This window comes from Aythya fuligula, chromosome 5 (genome assembly GCF_009819795.1).
Source record: "Aythya fuligula isolate bAytFul2 chromosome 5, bAytFul2.pri, whole genome shotgun sequence".
NCBI classification, from domain to species: domain Eukaryota; kingdom Metazoa; phylum Chordata; class Aves; order Anseriformes; family Anatidae; genus Aythya; species Aythya fuligula.
This window is the reverse complement of record NC_045563.1, coordinates 22,603,506-22,623,918: the sequence shown is the minus strand read 5'-3', so window position 1 is coordinate 22,623,918 and position 20,413 is coordinate 22,603,506. Positions and strand designations below refer to the sequence as shown.

At 46.2% G+C, this 20,413-nt stretch overlaps 1 protein-coding gene across 1 annotated transcript in view; it reads left to right on the top strand.

Annotated features, from left to right (window-relative positions):
• The window catches only part of LOC116489534 (mucin-2-like), a 42,210-nt gene that overhangs the window by 18,138 nt on the left and 3,659 nt on the right, over positions 1-20,413 (top strand). The window contains 18 exon segments of the mRNA XM_032187961.1: positions 371-522; positions 953-1,091; positions 1,179-1,292; positions 1,830-2,009; positions 3,330-3,569; positions 5,040-5,196; positions 5,478-5,606; positions 5,972-6,098; positions 6,421-6,464; positions 8,040-9,478; positions 9,480-11,870; positions 11,872-13,723; positions 13,792-15,359; positions 15,435-16,255; positions 16,339-17,429; positions 18,575-18,739; positions 18,962-19,212; positions 19,668-19,842. Coding sequence (XP_032043852.1) covers positions 371-522; positions 953-1,091; positions 1,179-1,292; positions 1,830-2,009; positions 3,330-3,569; positions 5,040-5,196; positions 5,478-5,606; positions 5,972-6,098; positions 6,421-6,464; positions 8,040-9,478; positions 9,480-11,870; positions 11,872-13,723; positions 13,792-15,359; positions 15,435-16,255; positions 16,339-17,429; positions 18,575-18,739; positions 18,962-19,212; positions 19,668-19,842 — 11,035 coding nt within the window.

Below are 20,413 nucleotides of genomic sequence, written 5' to 3'. Positions count from 1 at the left end.
TTCACCTATTACAAAGTATAAGTCTTCTTCAGCAAAAAAGAGCAAGACTTAAGATTGTTTCAATGAGAATTGAAGCAATCTTAAGAATGTTTCAAATTTCACACACACTCCAACACAGCAATAAATAGAATAATATTGAATATATAGAATAGAATAGAGTAGAATAAATAAAACATTTAATATATTTATATTCTATTAAATCAATGGCTAATAACTTCCTCTTTGTTCTAGAGGCCTATTAGTACTTCATTATCCTCTCTTATTTCATCTGGGCAGAAGTAAGACAAAGACATTGTATAATAATTTAATCTTCTTTTGTCTATTGTAATTATTTCATTCTGAAATTATATCTTCCTCCTGACTTTTCCAGTATAGCACACAGTGTATATCTGGCTGTGTGTGCCCAGCTGGGCTTGTGTTAGATGGGAAGGGTGGTTGTATTCCTGAAGAGGAATGTCCATGTATTCACAACGAAGCCATGTATCAGCCTGGGGAAAAGATCAATGTTGACTGTAATACCTGGTAAGTATTTCCTGGGAAGTTGCATTCCTGGTTCCATCATTTGTCTTTTAAAAGATCTTAAGTAGTTCAGCAGTGAGGAAAGATTTGGACTATGCATTTCATCAACTGATGGATCATTTAATTTTGGATTCAGTAGTATGAGCAAATTTTCTTCTGTTGTAGGCAGATGTCCAAAACACAGAATGGAAGGAAAGCTTTGGGACTGCAGTGTCATTAAGTATTATCCTATTCTGCAGATCATGTGTTCAGACTAGCAGACCAGACCATTGCTTTAATTCTTCACATGAGAAATGTAAATGACTATTTTACCTGCAGAATCAATGTAACATTTACCAGGGGTCAGGTGACAAACAAATACCAAGTTTTAAGGACATGCCTACACAGAACAGTGAGTTATTTTACTATTAAAATGTTTAATTCTCATTCCTAGTGTGTGCAAGGATAGGATGTGGGAATGCACCGAAGATCAATGTCTGGGTACTTGTGCTGTTTATGGAGATGGGCATTATATTACCTTTGATGACAAAAGATTCAGCTTCAATGGAAACTGTGAATATACACTAGTCCAGGTACTGATAATTGCAATAACAAACTGTAATGTAGTCTTGATCTTGTCTACAGCAATGATATATTTCTAAATTTTATTCTCTACCCAGGACCACTGTGGGAAAAGTGGCACAGTCAATGGGACCTTCCGGGTTGTAACTGAAAATATTCCTTGTGGCAACACTGGGACAACTTGCTCAAAATCTATCAAAGTTTTCCTAGAGGTAAGTAGGGTCTGCATACAGACCAGTTTTGTTCTGTAGCTGTGTAAGACTTAGGAGAAATCAAGTAGCCATCGCTGCAAAGAAGTTGGAGAAGATGTTTTAAAAAGCAAGTCAACTTGTAAATTAAGCTTAAATCAAAATCAGGTGAAATATTTGGTAGAACTTCCTAGCTTTCTGTTGTTTCCACTTCCCATCCTTACAAAGCTATCTTATACTACCCTTGGACAAACTACCTCTCTACAGGAAAACTGTCTTTAGCAGAAATTTGGTCTATCGTGTCAGAAGATTCTTTTATTCTGTGCAATATATTTCACCCATGACTACCAAGAAACCCTTTTTCAATCTACACCATTTAAAATACATTATTACCACCGTTTACGAAACTTGAGATTTGAACCATATAATTTAGACTTATTGTATTTGTATTATTAATTTTCATTATTCAAACTGCTTTCAGTACTCTTAAAAGTGGGAAAACATAATAGCACAGTTGTAGCTATTGGATTCATCTCTAATCACCTTTTTCTCTTGTTTCAGAGCTACGAACTGATACTTGGTGAGGAGCATGTCAGTGTGGTAAAGAGAGGACAAGATGGTGAGGTGCCATACACAGTCCGCTATATGGGTATGTACTTGGTAATTGAGACCACCAGCGGACTGATTCTCATGTGGGACAAGAAAACCAGCATCTTCATCAAGCTCAGCCCTGATTTTAAGGTGCGGAACTAGCAATTCAATGGCAGTTTAAGTGTAGATTTGTACTGGATGTGAATTTTGGTGAGACCTAACCAAGATCGCAAGAACAGGTGATATCTCTCACATTCCTACAGGACATCATATATTGTTTTACATTCCTCTGGTATCTTAGGAACCCATTGCAGCATCCTGCTGCTGTTTGGATCTACTAAGACAGTCTTTAGTGCCTATTTGGCCTGACAGAACTTGAGCTGGCAAACTGCTTTTGCAGACTTGACTTCACTAAAATTACCCAGTGAACCTCAGTAAAGATTATCAGACCTCATTAAAATTACATAGCTACACGTATAGAAATCAACTGAGTAGTCTTGATCTTGGAAGTAATCCATCGTTTCCAGTACACATTGATACACAAATCAAATTACTGTAGTTCAAGAACAAGGAAGTAAAATATTATAAGTGAAAGTCTCTTGTAAAACTCTATCATGGATTTTTCAAGCATGTATCTGAACTGGTGATAAGGAAAATATATTCCTGAAATCATGCTCTCTCTTATAGCTTATGGTATGTAAGAACTAAAAACTGTCAAAGATTAGGAATTTGCTATCTGACTGAATACCACAGTGACATTTCAATTATGTGTACACAAATCTAAGTGCAATTTAGAACTAGGTACAAAAGTTCATTTTAATACCACAGGTTCTTTTGCTGCCTAGCCCACTGGCACGTTATAGGAACAGTAGCAATATGGAAAGTATGCACTTTAGATTCATAGAGAAATCATAGCATCCATTGTAGCCTATCACCATGTTACATATCCATAAATTTGGAATGACAGCTACTTCTGGATGTGCAAGGAAAATGTCATTTCTTTTTCTACCTGTCTGCCGTCGTAACAGTACAAACTCAATGAGTAGGTTACATGCTGGACTGGTAGTATTTATGATAGCTCTGTAAGACTGTCTTTTATACATACATTTATTGGATAAAACAAGGCACAAATGAAAAGTGTAGACACCTGTGTCATCAGTTGAGTCCTCATTTCCTTGCTATAGATGTACATCAAAGATGGAAGAAGAAAATGACCAAGCCAGTATTGTTCAGATTTAAAAGATGAAAAGTCATTAGTAGTTTCTAGCCTTAGTGATCATGTTCTATTGCTGAGGAAACAGATGGCTGTTTTTCCAAAATATCTGAACCTGTATCTTCAAAGGATGAGTAGGTTCCGGAAAGTTAGAATAGAATAGCACCACTCTAAGAGCTGAATTTCATGTATTCTTTCAGTTTCAGATTTTGCCTCAAGTTTTCTCACAACCATCATTATTTTATTTCCGTTTGCAGGGCCAGATCTGTGGCCTGTGTGGAAATTATGATGGCAACGGCATCAATGACTTTACTACAAGGAGTCTGTCTGTCGTAGAGAATGTCCTAGAGTTTGGAAACAGCTGGAAAGTATCTTCTACATGTCCTGATGCTAACATCATAAAGGACCCATGTTCTACCAACCCTTATCGAAAGTCCTGGTCGGAAAAGCAGTGTAGCCTCATCAATAGCAATGTCTTTGCTGCCTGTCACTCTCAGGTATTACCAGGGCAAGTGTTTACTCTGTGAAGACTAAGTCTGTGCATTACTGAAGTTAAAAAGAAGGCTATCCTCAAAAATTCTGCCAAACATACCTCATTCATTAGCCAGTATATTTCATTTCAAATTGTGTCAGGAAAACTTCAGTGTGAATCTTGCTCAATGGGACAGATTTATAGCCCCTACTTGTAAAAAGTAATAGGCCATTGAGTTCCTGGGAAATAATACTGACTTGGAAAAGAATATTTATTCTTTCAGTTATTGGGAAAGAAGAATTTCAGAATTACTGTGGATTTCCTGTGGTGTGACTTGAACAGAAGTCATGTACCATGTACAGAACACAAGCTCAATGCAATAATAACATTTTGGGGTAATATTAAAGCATCAGAGTGGCTGGAAAGCTTTGTAGTGGAAAAGGATCTGGGGGTGTTGGTCGATGCTTGCCTGAACATGAGCCAGCAGTGTGCCCAGGTGGCCAAGAAGGCCAACAGCATCCTGACTTGTATCAGGAATAGTGTACCCAGCAGGACCAGAGAGGTGATCATCCCCCTGTACTCAGCTCTGGTGAGTTTGCACCTCGAGTATTGTGTTCAGTTTTGGGCCCCTCAGTACAAGTAGGACATCGAGGCCCTGGAGCATGTCCAGAGAAGGGCTACAAATCTGGCGAAGGGCCTGGAACACAAGTCTTGTGGGGAGTGGCTGAGGGAACTGGGGTTGTTTAGTCTGGAGAAGAGGAGGCTCAGGGGAGACCTTATAGTTCTCTGCAACTACCTGAAAGTAAGGTGCGGGAAGCTGGGGTTCGGCCTCGTCTTGCAGGTAACTAGTGATAGAACTGGAGGGAATTGCCTCAAGTTGCATCAGGGGAGGTTCAGATTGGAAATTAGGAGAAAATTCTTCTCAGAAAGAGTAATCAGGCTTATTGGAATGGGTTGTCCAGGGAGGTGGTGGAGTCACCATCCCTGGGGGTGTTTAAGAAAAGGTTGGATGTGGTATTTAAGGATGTGGTTTAGTGGGTGATATTGGTGGTAGGGGGACAGTTGGACCAGATGATCTTGGAGGTCTTTTCCAACCTTAATGTTCTATGATTCTGTGATTCTATGATCAGCATAGCCTTAACTGACAATTAGTACATATCAACAATGCAGAATAACTCTGTGCTCTTCGTATTACCTTAGTTCTTTCCACTGTTAGAGACCATTTTCAAGGGGGGCTGCCTAATACTGCTTTGGAACATGAATCTAATCATTCATTGGAACACAAGTCTAGATGTCTAAAACTGTGTCAATAGATGATTTGGATATATTATTTGGCATTACCTCTGGTATTTAACAGTGTATATAAACATAAAAAGAAATTACTGATGTAGGTCTTCGTTCTGAGATGCTACAGTTTTATGAAAACTAGTCTAGCAAAACTAAGAAATAATTTAGAAGACAGGATGTATAATATAACACTTCTATTTTATAACAGGTTGAACCAGCAAAATATTACCAGGCATGTGTGACAGATGCTTGTGCCTGTGACTCTGGAGGAGACTGTGATTGCTTCTGTACAGCAGTAGCTGCCTATGCTCAAGCATGTAGTGAAGTTGGTGTCTGCATAGCCTGGAGAACCCCATCGATCTGTCGTGAGTTTTATCTTATATACACTGTTTCTGAGAGTGTAAATACACAGTCATGCCTTGCTTATATGCTTGAATACACACTCTGGGTATCTCATGTACATGCCTTATAATCTTACTGTGTAGACTTTTCACATTGTTTCAATGCTCACACACTTTTGCCAATTAGTGGCTTTCAAGTCTGTTTTCAAGACTGTTCAAGCAGCATATCAGGGATCCGATGAATAGACATGAATCAAAAGAGGTTGTTCTTTTCTGAACACATACAAATTTCTGTTTCTCCTTAGCACTGTTCTGTGATTACTATAATCAACAAGGGGAATGTGAATGGCACTATAAGCCTTGTGGAGCTTCCTGTATGAAGACCTGTAGGAACCCAAGTGGAAAATGCCTCCATAACTTGCCAGGTTTAGAAGGTAAAAAGAACTGCAAGTACCCTTAAGTGGGTGTATTTGATTATATTTTTTAATTGTCTTTAATGGAGTCTATTTTCTCTATCACCTGCTTTTCCACCATTTAATTCTCTTCAACAACATTTCATTCACATGAAGTAAGACAAAGCCTGGAAAACGGAGCTAAAAACATCTCTGAGGCTAAGTCCTTATGGGCTCTACTAATATTAGTTCTCTGCATTACTTTCTAGGATTATTGGAAAAAATAGCAAAAATTGTGACTATTAAAAACAAGACCTGCAAACACGTTCTGAACAAATAAAACTTTTCCTGACTGTATCTCATTTGCATGTTTTCTGACTTATATATATGCCCTTTACTTGCTTCAGGCTGCTATCCCAACTGCCCACCAGACAAGCCATATTTTCATGAGGATCAGATGAAGTGCGTCAGTCTCTGTGACTGTTATAATAATGAAGATGGGAAGATATATAGACGTGATGAATGTCAATTATGGTAAGGCTTAACATACCAGCCTAATTGTGCACAAAGAAAAACGAACAAACCAGTAATGGAAAATTGCATGTTTCTGTTTCATGACAGGAGTCGTGAAAGTTTTATGATGCCTGTGTAAAAATAAGGCCTGGAACAAGCAGTTATTAATTAGCTGGAATTTAGGCAACACGCCCACTTGAATTTGAGTAACTGAATCAACCAAGTTCTCATTCACAATTGTTCAATCCTTGATACTTGATCCTAGTATCTGGCAGAAAGATGACAGTAATAAAACCAGGTCATAATAAAAAAGATGTGTTTTGTTTTCTGTTTTTTATTTCAGTGAATGCACATCAGAAGGTTTACAGTGCAAGTTTGATGATAAAGGTAAGACATCTAGTAAGTACTAATAAGAAAATTAAGTACTAGATATTATCTTTTCATAGATGACTGACAAAAACCTTCTGAATTACAGCATGTAACTGCATTTATGAAGGGAACACATATAAATATAATGAACTCATATACAACACCACAGATGGAACTGGATGGTGTTTCAGTGCAACATGTGATGTCAATGGAACAATAAACAGAAGTATCTTTAGATGTGGCATCTCAACAACAACCCCATTTACATTTTCTACAAGTCAGCCCACAACTACTACTTCAGGTATGCATCAACACTCTAAAATAACTGAAAAATCTCTGGAAGGGATTAAAACTTGCCTGAAAGGCAGAGCCTTGTCATCAGTTAATGGCACACACTTTAACTTGAAACTATTGACTTGAAACTATTTCCAATTCAACCAGTTCAGCTGGCCAGCGGTAGATGCTTTTTAGACCATAATCAAGGATGTAGAAATGTATAGCATTTCTTACAAAGTCAGTCTCCACTGTTTCACCATGTTTTTTCCAGTGGAAAAACAACAGAGCTTATTAGCTATTGCACTCTGGAGAATCTCCTCACTTGCCTGCAAATAAAAAAGAGCAATTCTAAACCAAAGTCTGAACACACAAAAGACAGTGAGAACCATTTTAAAAATTACTGACCATATTAGCGCAAAATGAAGATAAGAAATTTGGTTTCAATGTATACTCAAATTCTTTAAAACCATTCTTTGAAACCACCCTAATTGTTAATCTTTAACGATTATTGTATTCCTGCAATGCGCTTCTACATTATTCCTGTAGTTAACTCATTGTACTGGCCATCTAATTCTGAAACATTGAGAAATATTTCAAGTAAATTATACAATACGACAACAAGAACTGTACAATTAAATATAAGTTTTCTATTAAGCAGATGTAACGTTGCTGTGGAGAAAGTGGTACATATTCCATATGCTTATTTTCATAATGTTAAGAATATGAAAATAAATTTTATTAAAATAGGAAGAAACTATGTATATATTAAATTATCTCATAAATATTTAATATGTTTATTACATAAACTGTATAAACTAATATAAACTATTATATGAACCTAAACTATCAGTTTATACTAGCAGTTCACAAATATGTGACATGTTATAATACTAAAATAAGTAGAAAAATCATTAACCTGTAAAAATATTTTACATTATGTGTAGTTATGTAGCTAGGCATAAATAACTAGAGATAATAGTAAGAAAAATAAAAAACCCTCTTAATTCTATTGTAACAGACATGAGATCCCATTTTCTTATCTATCAACATTCCACATAACCCATCTTACATTAACTATATTTAAATACAATTTTTAAATGTCAGATTAAATACAGCTAGAAAAAAAATACAGAGATGAGTTGGAAACCTACCTTAGAAATAAAACACAAGACTGTCAAAGAAAAATTATTAAAATTAAAATACTATATGAACACATATACTATTATGCAAAACATTAAAATATATGAAAATAAATAATTAATTACTGTCACTTTAGTAACAGAAAACAAGACTTACATTTCTTCTTTTTAATTACAGAAATCACAACCACAACACCAGTGACAACTGTATGTGTGAAGAATGTATGTGAATGGTCAGAATGGTATGATAGCACACAGCCTAAAACCGGAGAGGACAGTGGAGACTATGAAAATTATGAAAATCTAAAAAACAATGGATACAGTGTTTGTAAAAACCCAAGCGGAGTTCAATGCAGAGCAGAAGAACACCCAGATAAAGAACTAGAATATCTTAATCAAACAGTAGAATGCAGTCAAACCAGAGGATTGATATGCAATAACAAAGACCAACAATCTAAGCAATGCTATAACTACAACATCAGAATACTGTGCTGTAGTTATAAACCATGTTCAGAAATACAAACAACTGCTGCTATAGAAACACCATTTACAGTACAAACAAAAACAAAACCACCAGCTACAGAAAGAACGGAACCTCAAAAATCTGACATAACAACTTTAACACCGAAAGTCACAAATATATCAAAAAGCACAACCACACCAAAAGAACCAACCACAAGTAGCAGTAGAGCGACCACCATCAAGACATATCCCACTGTCACAACAGGCACAACCACTATTATAAACACACCAACAGAGCCCATCGTGCCTACCAGCAGTGCTAGCATCATCAAGACCTCCACCACTCTGACAGAAGGCACAAGCACCACTGCGGCAACACCTACTCCAGCATCACCCACTACCGCCTCTACGCTTCCCCAGTCAACGCTGACGACCACCACCAGCACCACGGTGATCAGCACGACCTCCACCTCTCTGGCACAGAGCACAACCACATTCACAGCCCCAAGCAGCGCCAGCAGCGCCAAGACCTCCACCCCCGTGCCAGTGCCCACAACCACCATCATTTCCACACCAACGGAGCCCATCGTGCCTACCAGCAGTGGCAGCATCATCAAGACCTCCACCCCTCTGACAGAAGGCCCAAGCACCATCACCACACCTACCAGCAGTGCTAGCACCATCAAGACCTCTCCCCCTGGGACAGAGTCCACAACCACCATCATTTCCACACCAACGGAGCCCATCGTGCCTACCAGCAGTGGCAGCATCATCAAGACCTCCACCCCTCTGACAGAAGGCCCAAGCACCATCACCACACCTACCAGCAGTGCCAGCACCATCAAGACCTCTCTCCCTGGGACAGAGCCCACAACCACCATCATTTCCACACCAACGGAGCCCATCGTGCCTACCAGCAGTGGCAGCATCATCAAGACCTCCACCCCTCTGACAGAAGGCCCAAGCACCATCACCACACCTACCGGCAGTGCCAGCACCATCAAGACCTCTCCCCCTGAAACAAAAGGCACCACCACCATCACACCAACGGCGTCCACCTCACCCACCAGTACCGCCAGCACCTCCGCCACCACTCGCAGCTGCCACGAGCGCTGTGCCTGGACTCAGTGGTTTGACGTGGACTCCCCAGAAACCTGGTAGCGAGGATGGAGACATAGAGACGTTTGCAAGCATCAGAGCCGCTGGATTTGAAGTGTGCATCAACCCACAGGACATCAACTGCCGTGCTGAAAACTACCCCAACAGGAGCCTGGAGAGCCTGGGCCAGGTACTGGAGTGCAGCGTCGAAAAAGGCCTTGTGTGCAGAAACAAGGATCAGATCAGCAAGTACCCCATGTGCTTCAACTACCAGGTCAGTATGCTGTGCTGTGACCGCAAACACTGTGGGACAACACCAAGCACCATGCCAAGCTCTTCAGCTAAGCCCACTCCCACAGAAACCTCCACTGAGACAACCCAGACTCCCGCACCACCCACCCCTTCCTCTACACTACCCGAGCTGACAACGCCAACCAGTGCTGGCACCACGGTTGTGATCAAGACCAGTGTCCCTCCGACACCGGGCACGACCATCCTCAGCACATCCACAGCGCCCACCTCACCCACCAGCAGTAGAAGCAGACCCACGACCACTGCAGAAATGACCACAACGTCCTCCACAACATCCATTCCGGTCGAAACGTCCACTGCGGCAACACCTACTCCAGCATCACCCACTACCGCCTCTACGCTTCCCCAGTCAACGCTGACGACCACCACCAGCACCACGGTGATCAGCACGACCTCCACCTCTCTGGCACAGAGCACAACCACATTCACAGCCCCAAGCAGCGCCAGCAGCGCCAAGACCTCCACCCCCGTGCCAGTGCCCACAACCACCATCATTTCCACACCAACGGAGCCCATCCTGCCTACCAGCAGTGGCAGCACCATCAAGACCTCTCCCCCTGGGACAGAGCCCACAACCACCATCATTTCCACACCAACGGAGCCCATCGTGCCTACCAGCAGTGGCAGCATCATCAAGACCTCCACCCCTCTGACAGAAGGCACAAGCACCATCACCACACCTACCAGCAGTGCCAGCACCATCAAGACCTCTCCCCCTGAAACAAAAGGCACCACCACCATCACACCAACGGCGTCCACCTCACCCACCAGTACCGCCAGCACCTCCGCCACCACTCGCAGCTGCCACGAGCGCTGTGCCTGGACTCAGTGGTTTGACGTGGACTCCCCAGAACCTGGTAGCGAGGATGGAGATATAGAGACGTTTGCAAGCATCAGAGCCGCTGGATTTGAAGTGTGCATCAACCCACAGGACATCAACTGCCGTGCTGAAAACTACCCCAACAGGAGCCTGGAGAGCCTGGGCCAGGTACTGGAGTGCAGCGTCGAAAAAGGCCTTGTGTGCAGAAACAAGGATCAGATCAGCAAGTACCCCATGTGCTTCAACTACCAGGTCAGTATGCTGTGCTGTGACCGCAAACACTGTGGGACAACACCAAGCACCATGCCAAGCTCTTCAGCTAAGCCCACTCCCACAGAAACCTCCACTGAGACAACCCAGACTCCCGCACCACCCACCCCTTCCTCTACACTACCCGAGCTGACAACGCCAACCAGTGCTGGCACCACGGTTGTGATCAAGACCAGTGTCCCTCCGACACCAGGCACGACCATCCTCAGCACATCCACAGCGCCCACCTCACCCACCAGCAGTAGAAGCAGACCCACGACCACTGCAGAAATGACCACAACGTCCTCCACAACATCCATTCCGGTCGAAACGTCCACTGCAGCAACACCTACTCCAGCATCACCCACTACCGCCTCTACGCTTCCCCAGTCAACGCTGACGACCACCACCAGCACCACGGTGATCAGCACGACCTCCACCTCTCTGGCACAGAGCACAACCACATTCACAGCCCCAAGCAGCGCCAGCAGCGCCAAGACCTCCACCCCCGTGCCAGTGCCCACAACCACCATCATTTCCACACCAACGGAGCCCATCGTGCCTACCAGCAGTGCCAGCACCATCAAGACCTCTCCCCCTGGGACAGAGCCCACAACCACCATCATTTCCACACCAACGGAGCCCATCGTGCCTACCAGCAGTGGCAGCATCATCAAGACCTCCACCCCTCTGACAGAAGGCACAAGCACCATCACCACACCTACCAGCAGTGCCAGCACCATCAAGACCTCTCCCCCTGAAACAAAAGGCACCACCACCATCACACCAACGGCGTCCACCTCACCCACCAGTACTGCCAGCACCTCCGCCACCACTCGCAGCTGCCACGAGCGCTGTGCCTGGACTCAGTGGTTTGACGTGGACTCCCCAGAACCTGGTAGCGAGGATGGAGACATAGAGACGTTTGCAAGCATCAGAGCCGCTGGATTTGAAGTGTGCATCAACCCACAGGACATCAACTGCCGTGCTGAAAACTACCCCAACAGGAGCCTGGAGAGCCTGGGCCAGGTACTGGAGTGCAGCGTCGAAAAAGGCCTTGTGTGCAGAAAACAAGGATCAGATCAGCAAGTACCCCATGTGCTTCAACTACCAGGTCAGTATGCTGTGCTGTGACCGCAAACACTGTGGGACAACACCAAGCACCATGCCAAGCTCTTCAGCTAAGCCCACTCCCACAGAAACCTCCACTGAGACAACCCAGACTCCCGCACCACCCACCCCTTCCTCTACACTACCTGAGCTGACAACGCCAACCAGTGCTGGCACCACGGTTGTGATCAAGACCAGTGTCCCTCCGACACCGGGCACGACCATCCTCAGCACATCCACAGCGCCCACCTCACCCACCAGCAGTAGAAGCAGACCCACGACCACTGCAGAAATGACCACAACGTCCTCCACAACATCCATTCCGGTCGAAACGTCCACTGCGGCAACACCTACTCCAGCATCACCCACTACCGCCTCTACGCTTCCCCAGTCAACGCTGACGACCACCACCAGCACCACGGTGATCAGCACGACCTCCACCTCTCTGGCACAGAGCACAACCACATTCACAGCCCCAAGCAGTGCCAGCAGCGCCAAGACCTCCACCCCCGTGCCAGTGCCCACAACCACCATCATTTCCACACCAACGGAGCCCATCGTGACTACCAGCAGTGCCAGCACCATCAAGACCTCTCCCCCTGGGACAGAGCCCACAACCACCATCATTTCCACACCAACGGAGCCCATCGTGCCTACCAGCAGTGGCAGCATCATCAAGACCTCCACCCCTCTGACAGAAGGCACAAGCACCATCACCACACCTACCAGCAGTGCCAGCACCATCAAGACCTCTCCCCCTGAAACAAAGGCACCACCACCATCACACCAACGGCGTCCACCTCACCCACCAGTACCGCCAGCACCTCCGCCACCACTCGCAGCTGCCACGAGCGCTGTGCCTGGACTCAGTGGTTTGACGTGGACTCCCCAGAACCCTGGTAGCGAGGATGGAGACATAGAGACGTTTGCAAGCATCAGAGCCGCTGGATTTGAAGTGTGCATCAACCCACAGGACATCAACTGCCGTGCTGAAAACTACCCCAACAGGAGCCTGGAGAGCCTGGGCCAGGTACTGGAGTGCAGCGTCGAAAAAGGCCTTGTGTGCAGAAACAAGGATCAGATCAGCAAGTACCCCATGTGCTTCAACTACCAGGTCAGTATGCTGTGCTGTGACCGCAAACACTGTGGGACAACACCAAGCACCATGCCAAGCTCTTCAGCTAAGCCCACTCCCACAGAAACCTCCACTGAGACAACCCAGACTCCCGCACCACCCACCCCTTCCTCTACACTACCCGAGCTGACAACGCCAACCAGTGCTGGCACCACGGTTGTGATCAAGACCAGTGTCCCTCCGACACCGGGCACGACCATCCTCAGCACATCCACAGCGCCCACCTCACCCACCAGCAGTAGAAGCAGACCCACGACCACTGCAGAAATGACCACAACGTCCTCCACAACATCCATTCCGGTCGAAACGTCCACTGCGGCAACACCTACTCCAGCATCACCCACTACCGCCTCTACGCTTCCCCAGTCAACGCTGACGACCACCACCAGCACCACGGTGATCAGCACGACCTCCACCTCTCTGGCACAGAGCACAACCACATTCACAGCCCCAAGCAGCGCCAGCAGCGCCAAGACCTCCACCCCCGTGCCAGTGCCCACAACCACCATCATTTCCACACCAAAGGAGCCCATCGTGACTACCAGCAGTGCCAGCACCATCAAGACCTCTCCCCCTGGGACAGAGCCCACAACCACCATCATTTCCACACCAACGGAGCCCATCGTGCCTACCAGCAGTGGCAGCATCATCAAGACCTCCACCCCTCTGACAGAAGGCACAAGCACCATCACCACACCTACCAGCAGTGCCAGCACCATCAAGACCTCTCCCCTGAAACAAAAGGCACCACCACCATCACACCAACGGCGTCCACCTCACCCACCAGTACCGCCAGCACCTCCGCCACCACTCGCAGCTGCCACGAGCGCTGTGCCTGGACTCAGTGGTTTGACGTGGACTCCCCAGAACCTGGTAGCGAGGATGGAGACATAGAGACGTTTGCAAGCATCAGAGCCGCTGGATTTGAAGTGTGCATCAACCCACAGGACATCAACTGCCGTGCTGAAAACTACCCCAACAGGAGCCTGGAGAGCCTGGGCCAGGTACTGGAGTGCAGCGTCGAAAAAGGCCTTGTGTGCAGAAACAAGGATCAGATCAGCAAGTACCCCATGTGCTTCAACTACCAGGTCAGTATGCTGTGCTGTGACCGCAAACACTGTGGGACAACACCAAGCACCATGCCAAGCTCTTCAGCTAAGCCCACTCCCACAGAAACCTCCACTGAGACAACCCAGACTCCCGCACCACCCACCCCTTCCTCTACACTACCCGAGCTGACAACGCCAACCAGTGCTGGCACCACGGTTGTGATCAAGACCAGTGTCCCTCCGACACCGGGCACGACCATCCTCAGCACATCCACAGCGCCCACCTCACCCACCAGCAGTAGAAGCAGACCCACGACCACTGCAGAAATGACCACAACGTCCTCCACAACATCCATTCCGGTCGAAACGTCCACTGCGGCAACACCTACTCCAGCATCACCCACTACCGCCTCTACGCTTCCCCAGTCAACGCTGACGACCACCACCAGCACCACGGTGATCAGCACGACCTCCACCTCTCTGGCACAGAGCATAACCACATTCACAGCCCCAAGCAGCGCCAGCAGCGCCAAGACCTCCACCCCCGTGCCAGTGCCCACAACCACCATCATTTCCACACCAACGGAGCCCATCGTGACTACCAGCAGTGCCAGCACCATCAAGACCTCTCCCCCTGGGACAGAGCCCACAACCACCATCATTTCCACACCAACGGAGCCCATCGTGCCTACCAGCAGTGGCAGCATCATCAAGACCTCCACCCCTCTGACAGAAGGCACAAGCACCATCACCACACCTACCAGCAGTGCCAGCACCATCAAGACCTCTCCCCCTGAAACAAAAGGCACCACCACCATCACACCAACGGCGTCCACCTCACCCACCAGTACCGCCAGCACCTCCGCCACCACTCGCAGCTGCCACGAGCGCTGTGCCTGGACTCAGTGGTTTGACGTGGACTCCCCAGAACCTGGTAGCGAGGATGGAGACATAGAGACGTTTGCAAGCATCAGAGCCGCTGGATTTGAAGTGTGCATCAACCCACAGGACATCAACTGCCGTGCTGAAAACTACCCCAACAGGAGCCTGGAGAGCCTGGGCCAGGTACTGGAGTGCAGCGTCGAAAAAGGCCTTGTGTGCAGAAACAAGGATCAGATCAGCAAGTACCCCATGTGCTTCAACTACCAGGTCAGTATGCTGTGCTGTGACCGCAAACACTGTGGGACAACACCAAGCACCATGCCAAGCTCTTCAGCTAAGCCCACTCCCACAGAAACCTCCACTGAGACAACCCAGACTCCCGCACCACCCACCCCTTCCTCTACACTACCCGAGCTGACAACGCCAACCAGTGCTGGCACCACGGTTGTGATCAAGACCAGTGTCCCTCCGACACCGGGCACGACCATCCTCAGCACATCCACAGCGCCCACCTCACCCACCAGCAGTAGAAGCAGACCCACGACCACTGCAGAAATGACCACAACGTCCTCCACAACATCCATTCCGGTCGAAACGTCCACTGCGGCAACACCTACTCCAGCATCACCCACTACCGCCTCTACGCTTCCCCAGTCAACGCTGACGACCACCACCAGCACCACGGTGATCAGCACGACCTCCACCTCTCTGGCACAGAGCACAACCACATTCACAGCCCCAAGCAGCGCCAGCAGCGCCAAGACCTCCACCCCCGTGCCAGTGCCCACAACCACCATCATTTCCACACCAACGGAGCCCATCGTGACTACCAGCAGTGCCAGCACCATCAAGACCTCTCCCCCTGGGACAGAGTCCACAACCACCATCATTTCCACACCAACGGAGCCCATCGTGACTACCAGCAGTGCCAGCACCATCAAGACCTCTCCCCCTGGGACAGAGCCCACAACCACCATCATTTCCACACCAACGGAGCCCATCGTGCCTACCAGCAGTGGCAGCATCATCAAGACCTCCACCCCTCTGACAGAAGGCACAAGCACCATCACCACACCTACCAGCAGTGCCAGCACCATCAAGACCTCTCCCCCTGAAACAAAAGGCACCACCACCATCACACCAACGGCGTCCACCTCACCCACCAGTACCGCCAGCACCTCCGCCACCACTCGCAGCTGCCACGAGCGCTGTGCCTGGACTCAGTGGTTTGACGTGGACTCCCCAGAACCTGGTAGCGAGGATGGAGACATAGAGACGTTTGCAAGCATCAGAGCCGCTGGATTTGAAGTGTGCATCAACCCACAGGACATCAACTGCCGTGCTGAAACTACCCCAACAGGAGCCTGGAGAGCCTGGGCCAGGTACTGGAGTGCAGCGTCGAAAAAGGCCTTGTGTGCAGAAACAAGGATCAGATCAGCAAGTACCCCATGTGCTTCAACTACCAGGTCAGTATGCTGTGCTGTGACCGCAAACACTGTGGGACAACACCAAGCACCATGCCAAGCTCTTCAGCTAAGCCCACTCCCACAGAAACCTCCACTGAGACAACCCAGACTCCCGCACCACCCACCCCTTCCTCTACACTACCCGAGCTGACAACGCCAACCAGTGCTGGCACCACGGTTGTGATCAAGACCAGTGTCCCTCCGACACCGGGCACGACCATCCTCAGCACATCCACAGCGCCCACCTCACCCACCAGCAGTAGAAGCAGACCCACGACCACTGCAGAAATGACCACAACGTCCTCCACAACATCCATTCCGGTCGAAACGTCCACTGCGGCAACACCTACTCCAGCATCACCCACTACCGCCTCTACGCTTCCCCAGTCAACGCTGACGACCACCACCAGCACCACGGTGATCAGCACGACCTCCACCTCTCTGGCACAGAGCACAACCACATTCACAGCCCCAAGCAGCGCCAGCAGCGCCAAGACCTCCACCCCCGTGCCAGTGCCCACAACCACCATCATTTCCACACCAACGGAGCCCATCCTGCCTACCAGCAGTGCCAGCACCATCAAGACCTCTCCCCCTGGGACAGAGTCCACAACCACCATCATTTCCACACCAACGGAGCCCATTGTGACTACCAGCAGTGGCAGCACCATCAAGACCTCTCCCCCTGGGACAGAGCCCACAACCACCATCATTTCCACACCAACGGAGCCCATCGTGCCTACCAGCAGTGGCAGCATCATCAAGACCTCCACCCCTCTGACAGAAGGCACAAGCACCATCACCACACCTACCAGCAGTGCCAGCACCATCAAGACCTCTCCCCCTGAAACAAAAGGCACCACCACCATCACACCAACGGCGTCCACCTCACCCACCAGTACCGCCAGCACCTCTTTTTCTTCTACCAATCAAAGTACCACCACCTCTATTTTTTCTACTAGGTTTACCACCACTGGTAGCAGAGGTATGTCACTGTCAATCTCTCTTATTTTTGGAAGATCTTACACTGTTGTAAGAGCATTGCTATCATTATCACCAAGTTTAATGTGCTGGTTTCTCAGCCTGGATTACATACTGGGGACAAACTTGATGAGAGCAGAATTCAGAGAGGGACTTGGGGCTTCTGGTGGTCAAAATGTTCACCATGAGCCAGCAGTTTGTGTTTGGAGTTTACAAGCCCAACTGCATTCTGGGCTACATCAAAAGTGGTGTGACCAGCAAGTTGAGGAAGATTTTTGGTCCCCTGTACTCTGCCCTCATGAGGTCCCGCCTGGAATACTGCATCCAGGTTTGGGGCCCCCAGCACAAGAAAGATGGTACCCTTTAGAGTGAGTCCAGAGAAGGGCCACAAAGATAATCATTGGGCCTATAAAGAGATGCTGAGAGAGCTGGGGATGTTCAGCCTGAAGAAGAGAAGGCTCTGGGGAGACCTCATCACGGCCTTTGAGTACTTTAAAAGGATGGAGAAGAACTCTTCACTCAGGTAGATAATGATAGGACAAGGGGGAATAGTTTTAAACTAAAAGAGGATAGATTTAGACATGAGGAGGAAGTTCTTCACTGTAAGGGTGGTGAGGCACTGGCACAGGCTGCACAGAGAAACTGTGGATGCCCCATCCCTGGAGGTGCTCAAGGCCAGGCTGGATAGCCAATCTGATCTAGTGGGTTTGATAATACTTACCCTCAGCCAGGGTAAACATGAGGAATTAAGCACAGGGTAATAGGGAATATAAGGTTATGGTATACTTATACTGTGTGTTCCTGCTTGTAGGACACCCACCATTGCAATCTAAAGTACAATAGCTTCACAGAAGAACATGTCTGAAAAAATTATTGAGATTTTTCTTACAATTGTGATAGTTGTGACTCTGAAACTTCTGAAAACTTTAGAGCCAAAGATTTTAACATTTACAAAATCCAGATGATACTTGGTGTAGAGTTGTAAGATATCTCTCATCTCCATTTAACAGAAGTGGGTCAAATAATGGAATGCAACCAAACGTTGCCTTTAGTTGCCTGAATATTGAACAGTCCCCTGCAGTATGGTGGAATTATTTGAACTAAAACCTGTGCTGTGCTATGAACTAAACTATGTTTTGTGCTTAACAGTATCTACATCTGGTACCTCACAGTCAAGTCACGTAACAACAAGCACTTCTGCGATTTTCAGTTCTTCCCTCACCACACCTTTCACAACAGAAGCAAGTACAATTGTTACATTAAGCAGACCAACTCCATGTTTTTGTCACGTCTCTGGTGATTTTTTTTCTCCTGGTGAGTTTCTTACTTAATGGTTATAAAAATTTTCGTAAGCAATATGAATCCTTAATAGTGTATTCAATTACAGACAACTACTCAAGATCACCCAAACACAGATCTTTTAATAGATATATTTTTCACTATTTACTTTGTATTTTTACTTTTTTTTTTTTTTTTTTTTTTTTTCCTAAGTCTTTACATTGCTCTTTTAATTTCTCCTTCATCTTTTCTCTACAGGGGAAGTTGTATACAGCAAAACAGATAGGGCTGGATGTAATTTTTATGCGCTTTGCAGCAATGAATGCGAAATTGCCCCATTTCAAGGGCCATGTCTTCCAACAACTCCTTTAACTTCAGAGTCCTCAAAAACAACAACACAAGCCTCCTCATCCACGGAACACATATTTTCTTCTGTCTCACCAACCACAGCAACATCCCTCACAACTGCAGCAGAAAGAAACTGTACTGATGTCAGTCCTCCACGAAAGGTGGTTACTGTTATTTTTTCTAATATATGACCTTTGCAAAAACTGCCCAGTGTCTGTCTTATATTAGCCAATTCAAATCATCTTGTGTTATTTCAGTAACAAAGGTGGTCATGTTACAAATGGCCTTATAGCACTTAAAACTGGCACCATTAGGCTTTTAAATCCCCTGGAGGTGGAAAAGCTCACTAATATCATGGCAGAGACTTTTTAAAATAAAAGATTAAAGTGTCATGGCAGTAAGTAGACCTGCTATGAAAATGTTAGAATGGCCTTCCTTCTACAGAGAAGAGAGAATTCCATGATTGTTCTCAGCTTGCCTGCTCTTAAGGCCTGAAATCATATGCTAACAAATTTCTAATCTGAAATCCTTACCAATCGTGAGAGTCTAACGCAGGTTGATCCAGAATAATTAGAGTGAAAGACCACTTAAGAATAAATTATTTATGTATTTTCAGCCTGGAGAGAAATGGACAAGTGGATGCCAGGACTGTGAATGTAACCCACTCACTTCTACTGTGCAATGTCAGCCACGCCTATGCCAAATAGTTCAGACACCAATTTGTGAGATAGGATTTGTTTCCACACCTGTATTACCATCAGAAGACCCATGTTGTCCTAAATATGAATGCAGTAAGTATTAAAAATACATATGCACGCACCAAGCTACACACTGTGGGAAATAACACTTGCGCTGCTGTTAATATCTAAGCAGGTTCTATATATATAACATTAACAGAAAAATCTGTTAAATTGCTCTCACTCAGTGAACACACATCAATTTTTTCCTAAATATGCATTAGAAGTTCATCTTAAAACAACACATTATTTTCAATGAAGTCTCCTGAGAATTGGAGACTTTGGGTGGAAGAGCAGGATAATACTCTGACCCTACATGTATTTGATGTACCTCAAGTCTCTCTGTATCTGGCTATTAAGGTTATTAATGTATTTTACATTATTAGTGTAATATTGAATCACATTAATATTGGCCTAACTACAGCTAAACAAAGATGAATAAACATAAGGATGAGCCAGCAGACAACTTTATATTTAACTGCTAAAGCAGGTAACATGAAGCAACAAAGTGAATCATAGTCAGTAACTGAAGTACAAAAAAACATAATTACACATGCTATTGTAGAACACGGATGAAAAATTAACAATCCAGTGTGTATATATGTTTATATATGTATATTTTTTA